Raw genomic sequence first — 16,833 nt, 5'->3', positions numbered from 1 at the left:
CCATATTTGGCTAGATTTTACTCTTTACATACTCTCCATCTCCAATAGACTCCATATTTTCTCATTGATAATTCTCCTCTCTTCCATTGTCACATTCACGTCTCCTCCTGCATTAGAAATCAAAAATTGGTCCAAATTATATTGTTCATCGATGTTATCTTCTACTTTCAGGTCTATCCACCCGAAAATTTCTTTATTCCACGCCTTAAGCCTAGCTTTTAGATTCTTTATATTTTCATATAAACAATAGTCTCATCTCCCCTTAATCTTCCACAAGCTCCACTCCTTTTTAACAAAACTAGAAAAATCCTCATGCTTGAACCAACAATTATTGAATCTAAAGGGTTTGGGCCCCCAATCATCACCTCCCCTTTTAACCACACAAGACAGTGATCTGACAACACTCTCTTCCCCACGAATTGATTAACCAACTTCCAATCAATAACCAATTTGTCTGTTAACAGAATCCTATCCAGTCTGCTCATTGGTGTACCATTCCCACTAAACCATGTGAATCTGTTTCCCACACAAGGAAGATCAATCAAATTCATGTTCTCTATAAAATTGTTAAAATCATCCATGTCTCTTCTTTTCACCTCTGTGTTTTTCCCAATCCTCCCCCCCCCCCCCCTCAATCGCTACAGTGTTAAAATCTCCCCCTATGCACCATTCCTCCCCACCCGATAACCCTTTCCACCTTTCATTACAACTCCACATTTCTCTTCTACTTCTAGAATTGCAAGAAGCATAAACGTTTATAGAGTTAGTTCACACACCTTTGACCATCACTTTGATGCCCAATAAACCCGAACCCTTGAAACTCGCAATAGGAACTCTAGCGTTAGTCTTCCAAAGGATGACCAAACCACCAGAAGCTCCAACAGAGTCAAGATTCGACCACTCCACCTCTTTTGCCCCCCACAACTCTTCTGCCATCTTCGCATTGAAAATCTGTAATTTTGTTTCCTATAAGTAGCACACATCCACTTTTCCTGATTGGTTCAAGAAGCCTATCCTCTTTCTCTTGATCACACTTCCCACTCCTCTAATGATTATGAAAGAGATCTCGATATCCTTTCAACCACTTAGTGACTAGCTTGCCCATAATTCTTTAATTGATTGATTGGAGTTGATATTGCCTCTTGTGAGTTTGTAACATGGCCTTTTACACATCTACTCCATAATTATGGTGAAGATTTTATTTTTTTAATAAAAGAATGAATTATTATTGACATAACACTTCCTTTTATTTATTGTGATTACTTAAGATCAAAATAATAAATATTCAGATCGATTTCAAGTCTGTGTCATCGCGTCTTTGTCCGATTTGGTATGAGAACTCTCACGATTATCTTTTAGAAAAGTCATCTAGTTGAACTATAGTGTGATATATAAACATATTATTAGTCTCGATTTTAAAGTAATTTGACATTATTTTAATCAACCCGAAACAATACAATAAATAATGTAATTGAACAATATATAAGAAACAATACAATAATTAATATAATTGGACAAATATATAAGAAACAATACTAAGGATTTTATTCGGGCTTTGGCCCTCATCATTATCAAAACAAAAACAAAAAAATACTAAGGATTTTATTTCATTGGATCTACAACTTAAGAGCTGCTACAATATGTCATATTCCATCAGAAGCGACATTGAGTAGATGCAACAAAAAGTATATCGAAATATTTTATTACATTCAAAAAATAGTTGAGATCATCAACAAGTTGCAAGAACCTCCCACGTTTATCCTTTTTTTCCATTCAACTATTTCAAACTTGACCAAATATTCTAACAAGAACTTGATTCAATCATTCCAAATCAGGATCAGAGAAGAACTTGTTGACAGACGGCATAACCTGAGGTGGCCTGGTGCGTAGAAATTTTCTGAGTCTGTGTTCAGCATATCCCTCACCCTCAGCATAGTTCTCAAGCACACCAGCTTTCCTGTTAGCTTTGTTAACCCTAAAAACCAATTCAATATAGTTCATATATATTCATCACATTCAATTTTCATTGATATATTAGGAATGAAAAATATATATACCTGACTTCAGGATTGGTGCATATATTCCTAACAAGTTGCATGCCACATATTCCAACAACAGTACCAATAGCAGCAAATAGTGGATATACCTAATAAAAAAGAAGAAGCAAAATCTAATAATATAACCAAACTTGCATTGCAACATGAAAGAGGTAAAGAGAGAAATATACCTCGGGCCTTATCCATCTGTAACCTGCCATGAGTGAAGAATTTGCAAGGATGAAGAAGATGATAATTTATAAACAATCACTGTGTGTGAGTGCAGTTTACAATGAAATAGTAAACCATATATATAAACTTTGAAGGACACAATACATAAATGATAAAGTGTGTTGAAACGTGCACGTTCATTATTTTCCATATTATGAAAAATCTAAAAATTCAACAGTTTGATTTATTTTTTTGATTGCTACCATATTTAGTCAATTACTTTACAAGTATTTCCAAAATAAAATACGAATAGTACGTGGTTTTTTCTGCTACTGTGTGCTGATGCAGTATTGACCATAGTCTGGTTTCAATGGGGGGTTTCGTTTAACAGTTTTCAGTTTCCGGTTTTTTTTTTTATTTTTAAGATTTAGTTTCCTTTCTTAGCTGCTACTATCCTTTCTGAATGATTTTTTTAATAAAAAGAAATTTGGTTTAATTGTTTTTAATAAATTTAATTGATTAAAAAAAATACTACTTCTACATAACCAAAAATGTTACTAACTACATCCTAATATTTCCTTATCCTTTAAAGTGTTTTTCTAAATTATATAAATTAAAAATAATTCTTGCATGTTGATTTTAATAATATAGTAAGTTTTATTTATTAAAATATTCTTATTAATAATAAATAATTTTTTAATAGAGTAGGTGAAGTAACTCAACTTGTATCGATTGATTAAGTTAAATAAGTATAAAATTTTAATCATAGTTCTAGGCATGGCGAGGCGGAGACGAGTTTAAGCATAATTAGACCCGCCCCCGTCTTTCTTTACTAGCCATGCCCCCGCTTTTAGATTTAGTCGGGAATATATATCAGGGTCGACCCAATCAATCTGGGACCCTGTTTTAAATTTTTTTTAAAAAAAATTTATACAAAAATTTTAAAAGTTTGGAAAAACATGATTTTACACCTATATTTAAAAACTAGGTGTAAAATGCTTTTGAAAATAATTATCAAATACATGTATTTAGAAAACCTCATGTAAAATGTATTGTTTTAATAATTAAAAATAAATAAATGGGGCCCCTAAATTTTGGTGCCCAGAGCAATAGCTTTTGTTGCGCCTTCTAAAGGCCGGTCCTGATATATGGTTAAAAATAATAAGTAATAGTTTTATCTCTACACATTTAATTACTTATTATTTTTAACCAATATATATATATATATATATATATATATATATATATATATATATATATATATATATATATATATATATATATATATATATATATATATATATGGCATATCATATGAGAATGCCATAATTATATGAGAATGTGAGAATGAATCTTAACCATTGGATTTTAAAATAAATTGTGGAGATTATGTGTGAATTTTTTTTTCTCTCCTACATTTCAGATTCATTCTCACACTAATGTATCAAAGTTTAATTTGATATCAAATCTCAATAGTTAAAATAATTGATCAAATAGTAATATTAAATGAAATAAAATAATAAAAATAAATATATAGCCTATTTTTTCCCTAAAAATAGATTATTTATACGATAGTTTGATCGAGAACTATTAACGGTTGAAATTTGGTGTCAAATTAAACTTTGACATCTTAGTAATATCATCAGCACAAAAATTCTCTTCCTTGTAGATGTGTGTTAACAAGAAACCATGATACCTAAAATTAAAATGACAATTGTTCCAACGGTTTCTAATGTTCCAAGGAACCAGATTAATATTGTGAACCTCCATAGCCACAGTGATCGAATCTTTTTCAATCCAGAGATTATACCATTCTTATCAATAGCTATCTCCTAAGCCATTATCACACCCAAGAATTCAGCCATCAAAGTCGTTCTGTTACCAATAAAAGAGGAGAATGATCCAACGTGATCCCCTAACGAGTTTCTAAACATGGCTCTACACGCGCAAGACTTCGGAGTACCAATAGTTGCACCATCTGTATTGCCTTTTATCCACCCAGACAAATGAGGGATCTAAAAGACATTCATCATATGATGTCTGACCGGAGAATTAATGGAGATGTTGAGCTTTTTAATAAGAGAGAAATCCTTTAAAGAAGAGCTTCCTTTGTATTTGGCAGCATTCCCAACTAAAGTCATGAAGTTGCCAATACTGATAGTGCACCTTTTCCAATCAACAATATTGTCCTCAAATCTGGCCTTGTTTCTAGCCTTCCAAACATCAGCCAGAACACATTGGATGCCTGCCCTTAGAACCACTTTGTAATAATCTGACCAGTCATTAAAAAGTATTATCCAATAATCCTCCAAACAAGTTATGGATTGCCTAATATCGAAATACTCAACAAACCATTATCATTCATCTGCATACATCTATTTTCTTTGTTATCATGTATTCGTCAGCATTAAATCAACTCATTTAAATGTCTGTATTCATATACCTCTATTTTCATTCATGCACGAAGCTTCAAGAATGGGTACTGCAAAAAGTAAACCCCATGTTTAAAGTTTAGTCTTTCTTATATAGTTTTTGAATGCATTTACTCAAGGTATATCATTTTAGTTGCATTTCATATTCATTTTTCACTACTATAAATAATACATTTTATGACAAACTTTTCACCTCAGCAAAAAAAAAAGAGGTATAATATTAAGGCGCGTCATATTTTATTTAGAAAAAAATAACATATTCCCCCTGTTTTAAAAATAATCGAGGAGAAAAATAATGCATGGCACGCTTCGAATCCCAACTATTGCAGTTTATGTTTTTATTTCTTTATAATTGTAAACTAAATGATTTATCCCTTTGGTTTCCTTAATAACTAAAGAATAAAATAATCAAATATTGCTATAAAACAACTTGTTAAACAAATTTTACCCTAAATCTAACTTATATGTGTAAGAACAAGATTTAGTTCTGCATCTGACCTTATTTTTTATGATAACAACACAATGATTCTTAGAGAATTATTTTGAACCATAATGTCTCAAGCTCATAAAGGACAAACCTAATAAGAAAGTCTTCTAAGGGAAGAAGAAAAGGCTAATGGCTACCTGGGATGATTGTTATTCTTCAGAAGATGACTTTGAGGAAGAGTAAACAAATTGTTCTCTCTTATACTTAACTGCTTCTAGGTCTGATATCTTATTCATTATTTGCTTATATGCTCGCTTCCAATTAGATCCTCGAGAATCTCAGTTAACATTTGTTAAGAGGATTTTTAGGTATCTGAAAGAAATAAAGTCTTTAGAACATTGTCTTCACACTACTGCAAAAATGCATTTAGGTAAAGACAGAAAAGTGCAATCAAAAGCGTAAAAACGTAGCCTATGCCTTTAGACTACAGTTAGCCTATTATGTTTGTCTAATACTTTCAATAATGTTCTTGAATAGTTTCACACTTGGTGGTCCGTACTGTGTGGACGTCCGAACTGCGTAAAAACGTATCAATATGGATTTTCGAACTATCTGTAGCGAAATAGGACTTTGAGTCCAGCACCTCCGTGGTCACCCAATCCTCCACGGTAACTTCCCGCTCGACGAGAGGAGTGGCCGAAGAGGAGGCTGAATGGGAAGTACGCGTCCGGTCGTCTGCTGGTTCGGCCGTTATCACCTGAAAGTAGAGGAAAAAGTGATTTGGCAGCAAATCAAATCCACCCTTCCACTACTAGTCAAGTGAAAGGGCGTATATTGGCCCGAGGGTAAGTCTCCTCACCCCTTACCCTTACTCGAGGAGCGAACCATCGATCAGCCCGACAAAAATCCCGTCGAACATAATCGAACGATTGCGTCTTGCTTTGTCACTAAGGAGAACGAACCAAACGCCTTAAGACCTAATCCAGATTTCGGTTGTAGCTCCACCGGGAAATTCATAGAGTTCATCCTAAAAACTCTAACAGCGCAAGAAAAAAGGAAATAACCACTGGAATCTATGAAAACGAAGGTCCAAAATGATGTTCCTAGTGAGATATTGTCGTACTCTCATCGGTGGCAACGAAAAAATGAGCATCACCACCGTATTACACCAACACCTCACCGGAAAACATCTAAAAACCACCCTAAGCTACCCTAACTACATGCGTTTCTAAGACAGAACAAAGAAATGCCATCAAATAGGGAAAACGAGAAGTCAAACTTACTTGGAATGGTTGGAAGAAAGTTGGAAACTTGAGAAGACGAAGATCACACAACGACGGTAGCAGCGACGGAAACAAACGGAAGCAAGAAACCGAAAAAGTGTTGAGAGACAATGTAAAGGTTTGAACGAATGAGGGTTCCAAGTATTTACAAGCCCTTGAAATCCTCACGTGACATGCACGCCTAACTTAGGAAGGGGAAAATCATCATTAAACCCTAAACCCTATAAGTTAGACTAGCCATCACCACACATTAAATGCATCATAAGGCTCGAGGCGAGCGCACACACGTTACCTTACCACTTCCAAATAACTGTTCATCTCCCCGTCCATCGATCAGTTCACCCTGTCATCATTACACTGCTCGGCCCAATATCGTCTCCCCCCTCAAATGTTCCCGTCGCCCAGTCCTGACGACCTTAAGTTTTCACTTCCATGTCCGAAAAGCCCAATTGGCCCAATCCACTCATAAGTATAAAGTGGGCCAAGAAGCATTGGCCCACTCCCCGAAGCCAGCGAGAGGAAATCTCCCCCTCAATCGGGCACTGCCAATCAATAGATCTCCCACAACTAAGGGTTATCTGAGCATGCTGGGCATCCCTCCCGGCCAACGGCTAGTTCCTTCTACTCGGCTGGCCAGGACCTAGTCAATAGTCCCCTATATTTTGGGCCCGGGAATCGCGCCCATACCCACAAATATAGCGTGACCTAGTCCTCCTCAAAGAGAACACTATGAATAGCCCTCTACCTCTAAGGGGCAAGGTAATCCAAACTTTGCCCAAAAACTTCATATTTTCTGTAGTACCTTTATTCTCTTTATTACTTTGGCATCATAGTGCCTTGCAGGTACAACCCCCTTTTTTCCTCTCATTCATCACCGAAGATCAAGTTGTCTTTTACTGGTCACCTGTTCTGCACCAACCGAACAACAACAAACTCAAAAACTTCCTTAATTCAACAAGAAATGCATTACACTTATACAACAAACACAGTAACAAGATCCATTAAAATAGTAGCTGATACATTGAACATATAAAACTGTGTGTTACATGAAACTATGACCTATATGTTACATGAACCAAGAAGAAAGAAAAGACATGTAGCAATAACTACAACAATCACAAAATTCATCTTCTTCCTTAAGTCGTCTACCGTTTTCTTCAATTCTTCCATCTTCCTGGTAAAATCTTTCTCCAATTTACCCATCAAATCTACGATTTATCCATCCAAGTATGTTGGGCCTCTTTCACTAAAAAGCACGTCATCCCAATGGAATAAGTTACAATCATATTCTTTATCCCAAAACTTACACTTCCAGTACTTTCTCCTAGGATTTGCCATGGTTTTCGAAACAAACATCTTCATCGACATATTATGACTGTATTTAGGAGTTATTCTGTCGTTTGAAGAAATGCTTGAATTATAACAAACTGGGAAACTCATTTTTTAGGGATTCGAAGGAGAAACATGATTAGAACGATCGAACAACAAGATCAAACCGCTTTTTGAAGGAGAAAGAGAAATAAGATTTCTAAGGAAGGAGAAGAACTTGGATTGGGATAAAATTAACACGATAGTGAATGAACATAACTTGAGTTTGTGTTATTTTATGTAGAAGGACAAATTGGACATTCCATGAGACCATAGACACATGTGATAGATATTCTAAATTAGAAATAATAAAAAATAATGTCACATCATCATTTTAAGTGATTTAATTTAGGATCAATAACAAAAATTTTTAAAAATTAGAATAATCTGAAAAAAAAAATTCCAAGGGTTTTTAGCGTATATGACAAAGAAAAATAGGTATTAACTCCAAAAAAAATAAATTTAATATTCCTAACCGATGACAACAAATCAATGCCTTATTTGTAGTGCCACACATCTAACCGCCATGACAATTTGACAAAAATGTCCTCTTTTTGTTATTCTAATGGAACAGATAATAAACGATATTTTTTCCTCCTTTAAATATGCCGCACGTAACGTTACACGTCATTATAAAATCTACACCGTCAACCAAAGTAATCCCAGCCGTCCATTTCACAAAAATTCTTTATAAATTATAGGGTTGAGACCCTAGTTATTATCGTTCAACAAGCTATAGGGTTTCATCATTCTCTCGGCCCTCTCCTATTCTTCAATTCCAGATCTCGTTCGTAACTTTTGTCAAACTTTGATCGATACCAGATCTGTAAAGTTCCGATGGAGATCTTCAAGCCGATGGTGGTTTTGATTAGGTATGAACCGTTTTTCATCAGTTTAATTGTTTCCTTTCTTTAATTCTTATTTATTCTGTTATTTTCTCTTATTGTAGAACCGAATCTTCCTCCATAAGATCTAGACTGCCGAGGTGCGATATTCACGTTTGTATTGGTGTTTGGAATCTATGGTCCTTTGTTCATCCCTAAATCAAGGATCTCGAGATTTTTTTTGCAGGTATGGTGGTAGATCGATGAGCAAATCGCAGATCCAGTGTTGAATTTTTCTGGTTTTGCCTTTGATGATAGATCGTAGATCCAGTGTTGAATTTTGCTGGTTTTGCCATCGATGACAGATCGTAGATGCACCGGCGTTTGATTTCATGAAGCCGCTACGAGGCATGATTCAAGATTGACGTCTTCCAGATTATCAGATCTCGGTTCTTGTAATTATGTATTTGATTGTGAGCTTTACCGGTGCGAGTTTCATGGATGTATGTAGGTTGTTTCAGGATATCTTAATTCGCTAAGCGATTTGAGAATTGGATCTGATTGATCTTGTCATCCGACCTTTGCCATGTCAGGTGCGCTTGCTTGGCAGGTCAAAAAAATAATAAAAAAAGATTTATTGGTTTTGGGGAAGATCGCACGGGTTTTTGCCCGGTGTCTTCTCTCGTGTGTGGTGTTTTGCTTTGCTCTTTTTTCTTATCTCTATTGCTTCGTTATCGTATAACCTCTAGACGGGATGGATTCATAGGAGGATTTCTCACGCTCCATAACAAAGTGCACATCAAGGTATTATCCTAATTTCAGTCAAATCATATCAAATTCAATCATACTCCATTAATTTCAATTAATGAAAACAGTGAGTTATATTTAAAATTGGACAGGAAGTTAATATCAACAAATTCTCTTGTACAGTAAGATTTATCATCCAAAATCAACAAATTCAAAGTCGTTTATATTTTATTTTTTAAAATTCTTAATATCTTTGATTGAAAATAATTTTGAATAGATTGTGTCGTTACTCCTTGCTATGTTTTTACCATAGTTATAGTATAATGCTGTAAACGTGTTATTTCTACCATAGTTATAGTATACTGTTATCTTATGTATATTGTATTTACCGTGTCACATAAACTATTTAGTTATAGTTCCTTTGCTAGGAATTTAATGTATATGTTTTCCGGCAAATATCTTTGTAAGGAACTCCCATTGCAAACTTTGGTGAAGGCAGTTAAAACTTCATATGAACTTGTAGCAATATCAAATTTTGAAATCTAACGAAGAGGAAAGCTTCGGGTGAATTTTTGGCATTAACAATTCATGGATTCGTTAAAGCACACTGAGCGCATACTCGTCTGTAAGAAAGGTGAAGATGCCTTTAGCCATCGTTATGTTATTAGATCTTTATATTCAATCCATAATTCATATATTTATATTTATCCTTTGAATGTGTTATGGTTTGCCTAACATCGGCAGCAGCTTTAAGTCAAGTTATTTAATCACATTTCACAACAGCAAATACTTGAAGTTTTTGTTTTTTGTTTGAAGTTTGTATTTATTTCTATTTCTTTCATATAAATTCAGCATGGCAAGGGACAATGTTTTATGATTGTCTGTGTACTTCTCAGTGTTATACTTCTGCCCATTTAGGTGTATGTTTGGCAACTTGTCCTGCTATCGTGATTTTGAGAAAATCACGGTCAAAAACCACGACAAGTGAAAAGCTACAACTTGTAGCTTCTTAAAATTCATGTTCCACTGTTTCCCAACCTGCGGTAGCGGCAAATAGAATTGGATCCAAACACACACTTAGCTGGTCTTTCATACTATGCGATATACTTTTGACCTTTTAGGCTTAACTGTGTTATACCTCTCCCTTGTTTATTTGAGTCATTTACAGTCCAAAGAAATACAAACTGACATCTCTAATTTTCAAATAGGTTTCATAAGGTAATATTATCATATGTGGTCTAGGGATATAAAGTCTTTCTCGAGTTTTTCAATCAAAATTAATACCTATGTTTTGAACTTTCTTTGGCTAGGTGATAACTATGATTTAAGAATTGTATCTGACAATTTATTTTGAATAAAAACTTTCTCTGAATTAATTGAGGCATTGAATAATTTAATTCTTAATAATTTGAATAAAAACTTTCTCTGAATTATTGTGTTTTTACCATTTTTAACTCCCTTGGTTTGAAGTTATAATAGTAATTTATAATTTCATATATTTTTATTTTTAAAAACATTGTATTTTCTCCCCTTTTTTGTTTACCACTTTTCAATAAGTACACAACTTATTAGAATTTATAAATTTTGTTCTTTTCTCTTTTTCCTTTCGATCTGTTAATACTGTACCGCACTTGTTCCATCTGCTAATTTTATATTTTTAAATGTAGGATTTTTATTGGTCAACATTTGAATATTTTTCAATTGGTAAAAAAAATTAATTGGCTTTTGGAATGGAATAATAATTTGAAATTTTGGTCATATATCGATATTAAATTAATACTGCATATATGACCAAAATAAGAAATGTAACTATTGCTCATTGTGAAGTGTATTCAACCCATTTTGAAGTGCACGAACTCAGGTGAATTATTTTAATAGAAGCAACATTTATTGATGGAGTTAAATGGTACACCAACATTTTGTTACATCTCTCATCATCTTAGTGTCAAGAAAGATCTGTAGCTCAAACCGGTAGAGCGCTCCGAGTATTTTGTATATATCTCTGAAATGTGGTGGTTCGAATCCACCCAGATCTGCAATTTAGTTAGTTTCTTTTCCTTTGGCTAATTATAAAACTATTTTTTATTAAATAATATTGCAATTAAATTTTCATTTAATTTATTTATTTCAGATTTATTCAAGTTAAGATCCTGTCTAAAATAAATATAAAAGGTAATCTTAAATTAGATAGAGTTTAATTCTGATGCAGGTGTATTGTTTTAGAACTCAACTATAATATTTATAAAATCTTACTGCTGTAATAATTTGACTATGGATTTATACCATATCTTTTTTTTGTCTTTATCTTTAAATTCAAATTTTTTGTAAAATTAATTTTTCATATTATTGCTTTTGCTTTTGCATAGATTACTAATCGTTTAAAATAATGGTAGTTTTTTTTTTTTTTCTTTCTATGCTTAGATATTGTTGGAAAAATTTGGTTACAAAGGAAAGGGAGGTCAATTTGGGTCATGATCTGTTTGATTGAAGAGTTGATGTTGGGGTTCTGTTTCTTGTGCCTCAAGTTGTTTCTCATAATCCAAAATTGGTTTATGACAAAGATCACAACAACTTTCATGACTAGACTGCACTGTTTGGAACTGCTACTATTACCGTGATACAACCAATCATACAAAGATACTAGTGGAAGTTGGTTAGGGACTTTGATGGAGGTATGCCAATACTCCAGATTTGAATGTCCGCTTCTTTTAGGCTAAACAGGCTGGATCTGAGTTGGCCTATATCATGTAGTTGTTGTTGCTGCCAGCCAAGCTTGGTACTTGGGATAGCTTGTTGATCAAGAAAAGATTCCAAAATTTGAGGGACATACCTGTTCCTATTCTTGGGAAGGATAGCCCAAGCTTCATTGATATCCCAACCAAGCTTGATAGGGGTGTAATCGGATCGGTTTGGACCGATTTTTGGTTGAAAAAAGGTCCGAACCAATGATATTTCCATCGGTTTGGTTTGGTTCGGTTTTCAACATTTCAAAAATGGAACCGAACCAAACTAACCGGTTTGGTTCAGTTTGGTTTGGTTTGGTTGATCGGTTTACAATATTTATTTTTTAAAATATTATATTCATCCGTATATTCTCCATTATCGTGTTTTTTGGTGTATTTTATACTATTATTTTTTTAAACATTATCTTCATCTGTATATTCTCCATTATCGTATTTTTGGTGTATTTTATACTATTATTTTTTAAAATAATATGTTTCATGCTATATTTGTTCAAACAAATTACAAGTTGCTCTTATTCCATACGAAATAGTGACATCATTTCCTTTGCAAGTTTCCTATCAAATATAAAAGTTAACACTTAGTATCAGAAAGTTGGAAAGGGATTTCAAAGCTTAACATATAGAATATAACAAAACACACATTCATTAACATGTTTCACACCTCAAACACACATCAAAACTATTTTGTAACAAGATCTAAATGAGTTTTGATGAAGAAAAAGAAGAAAAAAAAGGTACAAAAATATATGAAAATTAACAAAGAGAACTTGAATACGAAGAATAAATGAGTTTTGATGAAGAAAAAGAAGAAAAAAAAGGTACAAAAATATATGAAAATTAACAAAGAGAACTTGAATACGAAGAAGACGACCATAACATATCATAATGACAGTAGTGAAAGGAACAATAGTTGTGGGCAGCAAGAGCAGCAGTTCTGTGAAAGCATAACTTTTGTGACTTATGGTTTCTATTGTCTATGCTTTAGAGTTTGATTCTAGATGCGTGTTTTGCTTAAAGGAAGGAAGTGTAAACAAAGATGGATAATAGTTGGACCGATAAAAAAATTGAGTTTAATGATGGGTAGAATAAAATATTTAAAGCGTCATTATTTCCATTGGTTCGGTTCATCGGATTGGCGGTTCCTAAAATCTAAATCCGAGAACCGAACCAAACCACATCGGTTTTTATTGGTTTGGTTCGGTTTTTAAACCAAACCAATAATAATCGGTTTAATTTCGGGTTGGTTTGGTTTGGATTGTCGGTTTAATTGGATTTTTTTGACCCGCTTACACCCCTAAAGCTTGAGGTTGGTGTCTTCATTAAGACAGATTAAAGACCTTAAGCCTAGCCCTCCATTAGCATTAGGTTGACAAGTTTTTTTCCAGTCCACCACAACAAGCTTCCTGTTATTGATGTCTCCACTTCATATAAGTTTGTGCGAGCTTTTTCTATTCTTTTTAGGGGGGGTACAAGCCATGAATATATTGTGATTGTACATGTTATCATACTTTAAATGATGGATTTTACCAGTTATTTCTGCCTGCCATATATAAAGAAGCTCATTTTCAAGCAGACATGTTAACAAGGATTTTATCTTTTTAAGATTCAAAATAAAAAGCTTTGACTCTCCCTTTGAGGTTTGAGAAACCCTTTACTAAAGCCATTAGAGCCTATGGTTTTGTCCAGTCTTCTGCTGGAGATTGCATCAGAGTATATGCATGACTTTGCAAGGTTGAATAATTCACCAGAAGCCCTTGAATAATTAGAATTTTTTAAGAGCACAGATGTTTGACATTTTAACTGTGCAGAAGACAAGTATTTTATCATCATAAAGGATATGTGATGGGACATAGTTGTTTTATTGGAAGACTTTATAAGATCTATACCACCTTAAGAAAAAGGACAAAATTGGTGGTAGAAGAGTACATGTGAATGAATATTCCGATATGGCTTTGTTGATGGACCAAACTGGTATGTTTGAAATGGAAAGTTTGGGAGACAATTATATAAGGACTAATACACAATCTCAGGACCCTATTTATATTATAATCGATAGAGGGTTGGGTAATGTGGAGTGGTTCCATAACAACAAGAATATGAGCCTGCACGACATGGCTCCAGGGATCTCTGATCACGCTTTGTTTGGTCTAGCCTACCAGAAGAAGATTAACACCGGTAGGAAAAGTAGCTTTAAATTTATGATTAATTGTGGCAGGTTGTCAGCAGGATGCTGTGATAAACAGTTGGAATTATGTGGTTATGATTGCACAAGTTCAAAGATCTTGGTTATCTATATCTCACAAAAACTCTTGTTATTCACTCTTGTATCTTTTTCTCCTACTTCCTTGCTTTTCTACGTTCCCAAGTTTAGTTCTCACTAAACTCTTTTCATTTCAAGAATCAAATTTAATCTTTTACTAATTACACCTTGGCCTAAATTCTTTTATAATTATCACCACTTCCTTTATTTCCTCGTAACTTCTATTTTACACCAAAAACCTCTATTTTCTAATTACTTTAACATTATTTCATTATTTTAAATCAACTAAAATTATACTAACCTCCAATAATCTCCATAAAATCATATAGCACATAATATCACCATAATAATTATTTAAACCATCAAATAAATAAATAAAAGTAAATGTTGAATCGATTAAAGCGAGTTACACAAATCATGGTGTTATAATACGTAGAAAGCCTCAAGTTAAAGAGGACACACCTTCCAAACGTAAAGGCGAAGAAGGCTAGCCATGGGATAACACCGCCCGACGAAGATGGCGAGAGCATGGAAGCTTCCCATCCATCCTCAAAATGCGATATAATACGTAGAAAGCCTCAAGTTAAAGAGGACACACCTTCCAAACGTAAAGGCGAAGAAGGCTAGCCATGGGATAACACCGCCCGACGAAGATGGCGAGAGCATGGAAGCTTCCCATCCATCCTCAAAATGCGATGTATCCTAAAAGTAAGAAGGAATCACTTATCTTATAGAACTGTCTATGCAATCTTACCGTTTCTGTTATTTATTCAGGTAGTTATTTTTTTTTTTCACCTAGTTGACATTTTGCCCATAGGCGGGTATTAAAACTCAGTCGACTGTAAAAACAAGTTGTTAGTTGGGATGCACTCTTTTACCTATGCGCCTTCCAAGGAGCGAGGGTTTTTAAAGAGGCATTTCAACCTTATTTATCTACATTTATTTTTTATGCCATACCTGTGCACGAAATCCAGATCAATAATAGACAAACAATTATAATGGTTGGATCCTCTATGAGAAAATCTTTGTCGCCCATAAGGGCAATTACATTATTTGGATCCCTAAGGAAGGATCATTGTCGTCCATAAGGGAAATTACATTTGATGTATACCCAAGGGAGGATCCTTGCTTCCCATAAGGGCAGTTACATTTGTTGGATACCCAAGGGAGGATCTTGTCGCCCATAGAGGCAATTATATTTGTTGGATCTTCAAGCGAGGACTCTTGTGCCCATAGAGGCAATCATGAAATTGAACTTCCACAGGAAGATTCCTGCCACATTCCCTGGCTATGCTAAGTTGGCCAAGATAAAACTCTCTCTTAAGGGACTCAGTATCTCCCCCTACGAGATTACTTTCAAAAATCATGCATAAGGGGTGCGACCTATATCAAGCCCTAGAAACTTAGTGTCAAGTCTTGTTAGAGGGCTCGATGGAAGTCCCGCGTGAAAGGCTAAACATCCCGCTAAGGGACTCAGTGTATCCCCCCAGGGCTGCATGATACAACATTTGAAGGACTTAGAATCCCCAAAGCTGATAAAACTCTCGCCTAAAGGACTCAATATCTCTTTGGGCGAGATTGCTTTCAAAAATCAAGCCTAAGAGTGTGCGACCTATATCAAGCCCCGAAGACTCTGTATCAAATCTTGCGAAAGGGATCGATGGAGGTCCTGCTTGAAAGGTTAAACCTTATATCTGAGGGACTCAACTTATTCCTCAGTCGCACCACGCGATACAACACTTGAGGAGCTTAGATTCTTCAAAGATTGACTAAGAGCACATCATCAGAGGGACTTAGTGCCTCATTAGCAAAACTGCATGTTAGTAAGTCTGTAAATGCCTGAATTCCTAAAGGTCAACTAGAACCTCATAAGGGAAAACTTCAGTCATCAGGATACTCCCATTGGCCACAGGTAAAAAACACTCTGCCATCTATTGAATGACTCGTGTCTCGGGGAATATTTGCAAATAACCTTTCCCAAGGTGACAACTTGAGACCGCCCTAAGAAAATGCGACGTCACGAGGTTGCCCAAAGGGAGGTATCACCTCAACCTTAAGTTTTCCTCGTCTGGGGAGAAGAAATGTGGGATAAGACGTGTCTTGGATAAAGAGAAAATCATAGTCGTTACTGACCCACGTCTACCTTGGAAATATGAATTCAACTATCCATCTTTTGACTAGGTGGACGACGACCTTTCCAAATAAAACTCTAGGTATCGAGAACTCCTATAACTACATTATCCTTCAAAGGGATAAAGATAGATTCTCAAGTCATACTCAAAGCCTCCCATCTTACGTGAGTTGGTCCCTTAAAGATTGTCCATATAACTGTCCATCTTCAACCCAACAACGCTTACCACCAACAGAGACTCTCACCACACATGAGTTGATTCCTTAAATAGCCTCAAAAACCACCAAGCATATTCGCCGTCATGGGCAAGCCGTCACCTCCGAATTCATAATATACTCATTAGAGTCTTTGAGTCTCCCTGCTCTCTTGCAGGGGAACACGCACACACCTATACTTTTTGCACAATACAA

General features: G+C 34.9%; 1 protein-coding gene and 1 long non-coding RNA gene across 8 annotated transcripts; one reads left to right on the top strand and one right to left on the bottom strand.

Annotated features, from left to right (window-relative positions):
* Positions 1-1,577: 1,577 nt before the first annotated feature.
* On the bottom strand, positions 1,578-2,335 carry LOC131607964 (uncharacterized). The gene is made up of 3 exons (XM_058879907.1): positions 2,228-2,335; positions 2,058-2,146; positions 1,578-1,975 (listed from the first exon to the last, which is right to left on the bottom strand). The coding sequence occupies exons 1-3, from the start codon at positions 2,255-2,257 to the stop codon at positions 1,822-1,824; spliced, it is 273 nt and encodes a 90-aa protein (XP_058735890.1). The 5' UTR covers positions 2,258-2,335; the 3' UTR covers positions 1,578-1,821.
* A 5,970-nt stretch (positions 2,336-8,305) lies between these two features.
* On the top strand, positions 8,306-13,601 carry LOC131603514 (uncharacterized). Of its 7 annotated transcripts, XR_009284423.1 has the most exons (5): positions 8,426-8,589; positions 8,667-9,922; positions 10,956-11,331; positions 11,420-11,460; positions 11,710-13,601. It is a non-coding gene; the product is annotated as an uncharacterized LOC131603514 (long non-coding RNA). The 7 variants fall into 7 exon arrangements; XR_009284422.1 differs by lacking the exon at positions 11,420-11,460; XR_009284421.1 differs by lacking the exon at positions 10,956-11,331 and having other exon boundaries at positions 8,427-8,589.
* Positions 13,602-16,833: the final 3,232 nt, after the last annotated feature.

This window comes from Vicia villosa, linkage group LG5, assembly GCF_029867415.1.
Source record: "Vicia villosa cultivar HV-30 ecotype Madison, WI linkage group LG5, Vvil1.0, whole genome shotgun sequence".
In the NCBI taxonomy this organism is placed as follows: Eukaryota; Viridiplantae; Streptophyta; class Magnoliopsida; order Fabales; family Fabaceae; genus Vicia; species Vicia villosa.
Note: the sequence above shows the minus strand (reverse complement) of the source record. Positions and strands in the feature narration are given on the sequence as shown.

Coding starts and splice junctions, on each gene's coding strand:
- LOC131607964 (XM_058879907.1), bottom strand. CDS start 2,257: ATGGCAGGTTACAGATGGATAAGGCCCGAG. Junction 2,147..2,227: donor ACAGATGGATAAGGCCCGAG/GTATATTTCTCT, acceptor CTTTTTTATTAG/GTATATCCACTATTTGCTGC. Junction 1,976..2,057: donor TGCACCAATCCTGAAGTCAG/GTATATATATTT, acceptor ATTGGTTTTTAG/GGTTAACAAAGCTAACAGGA.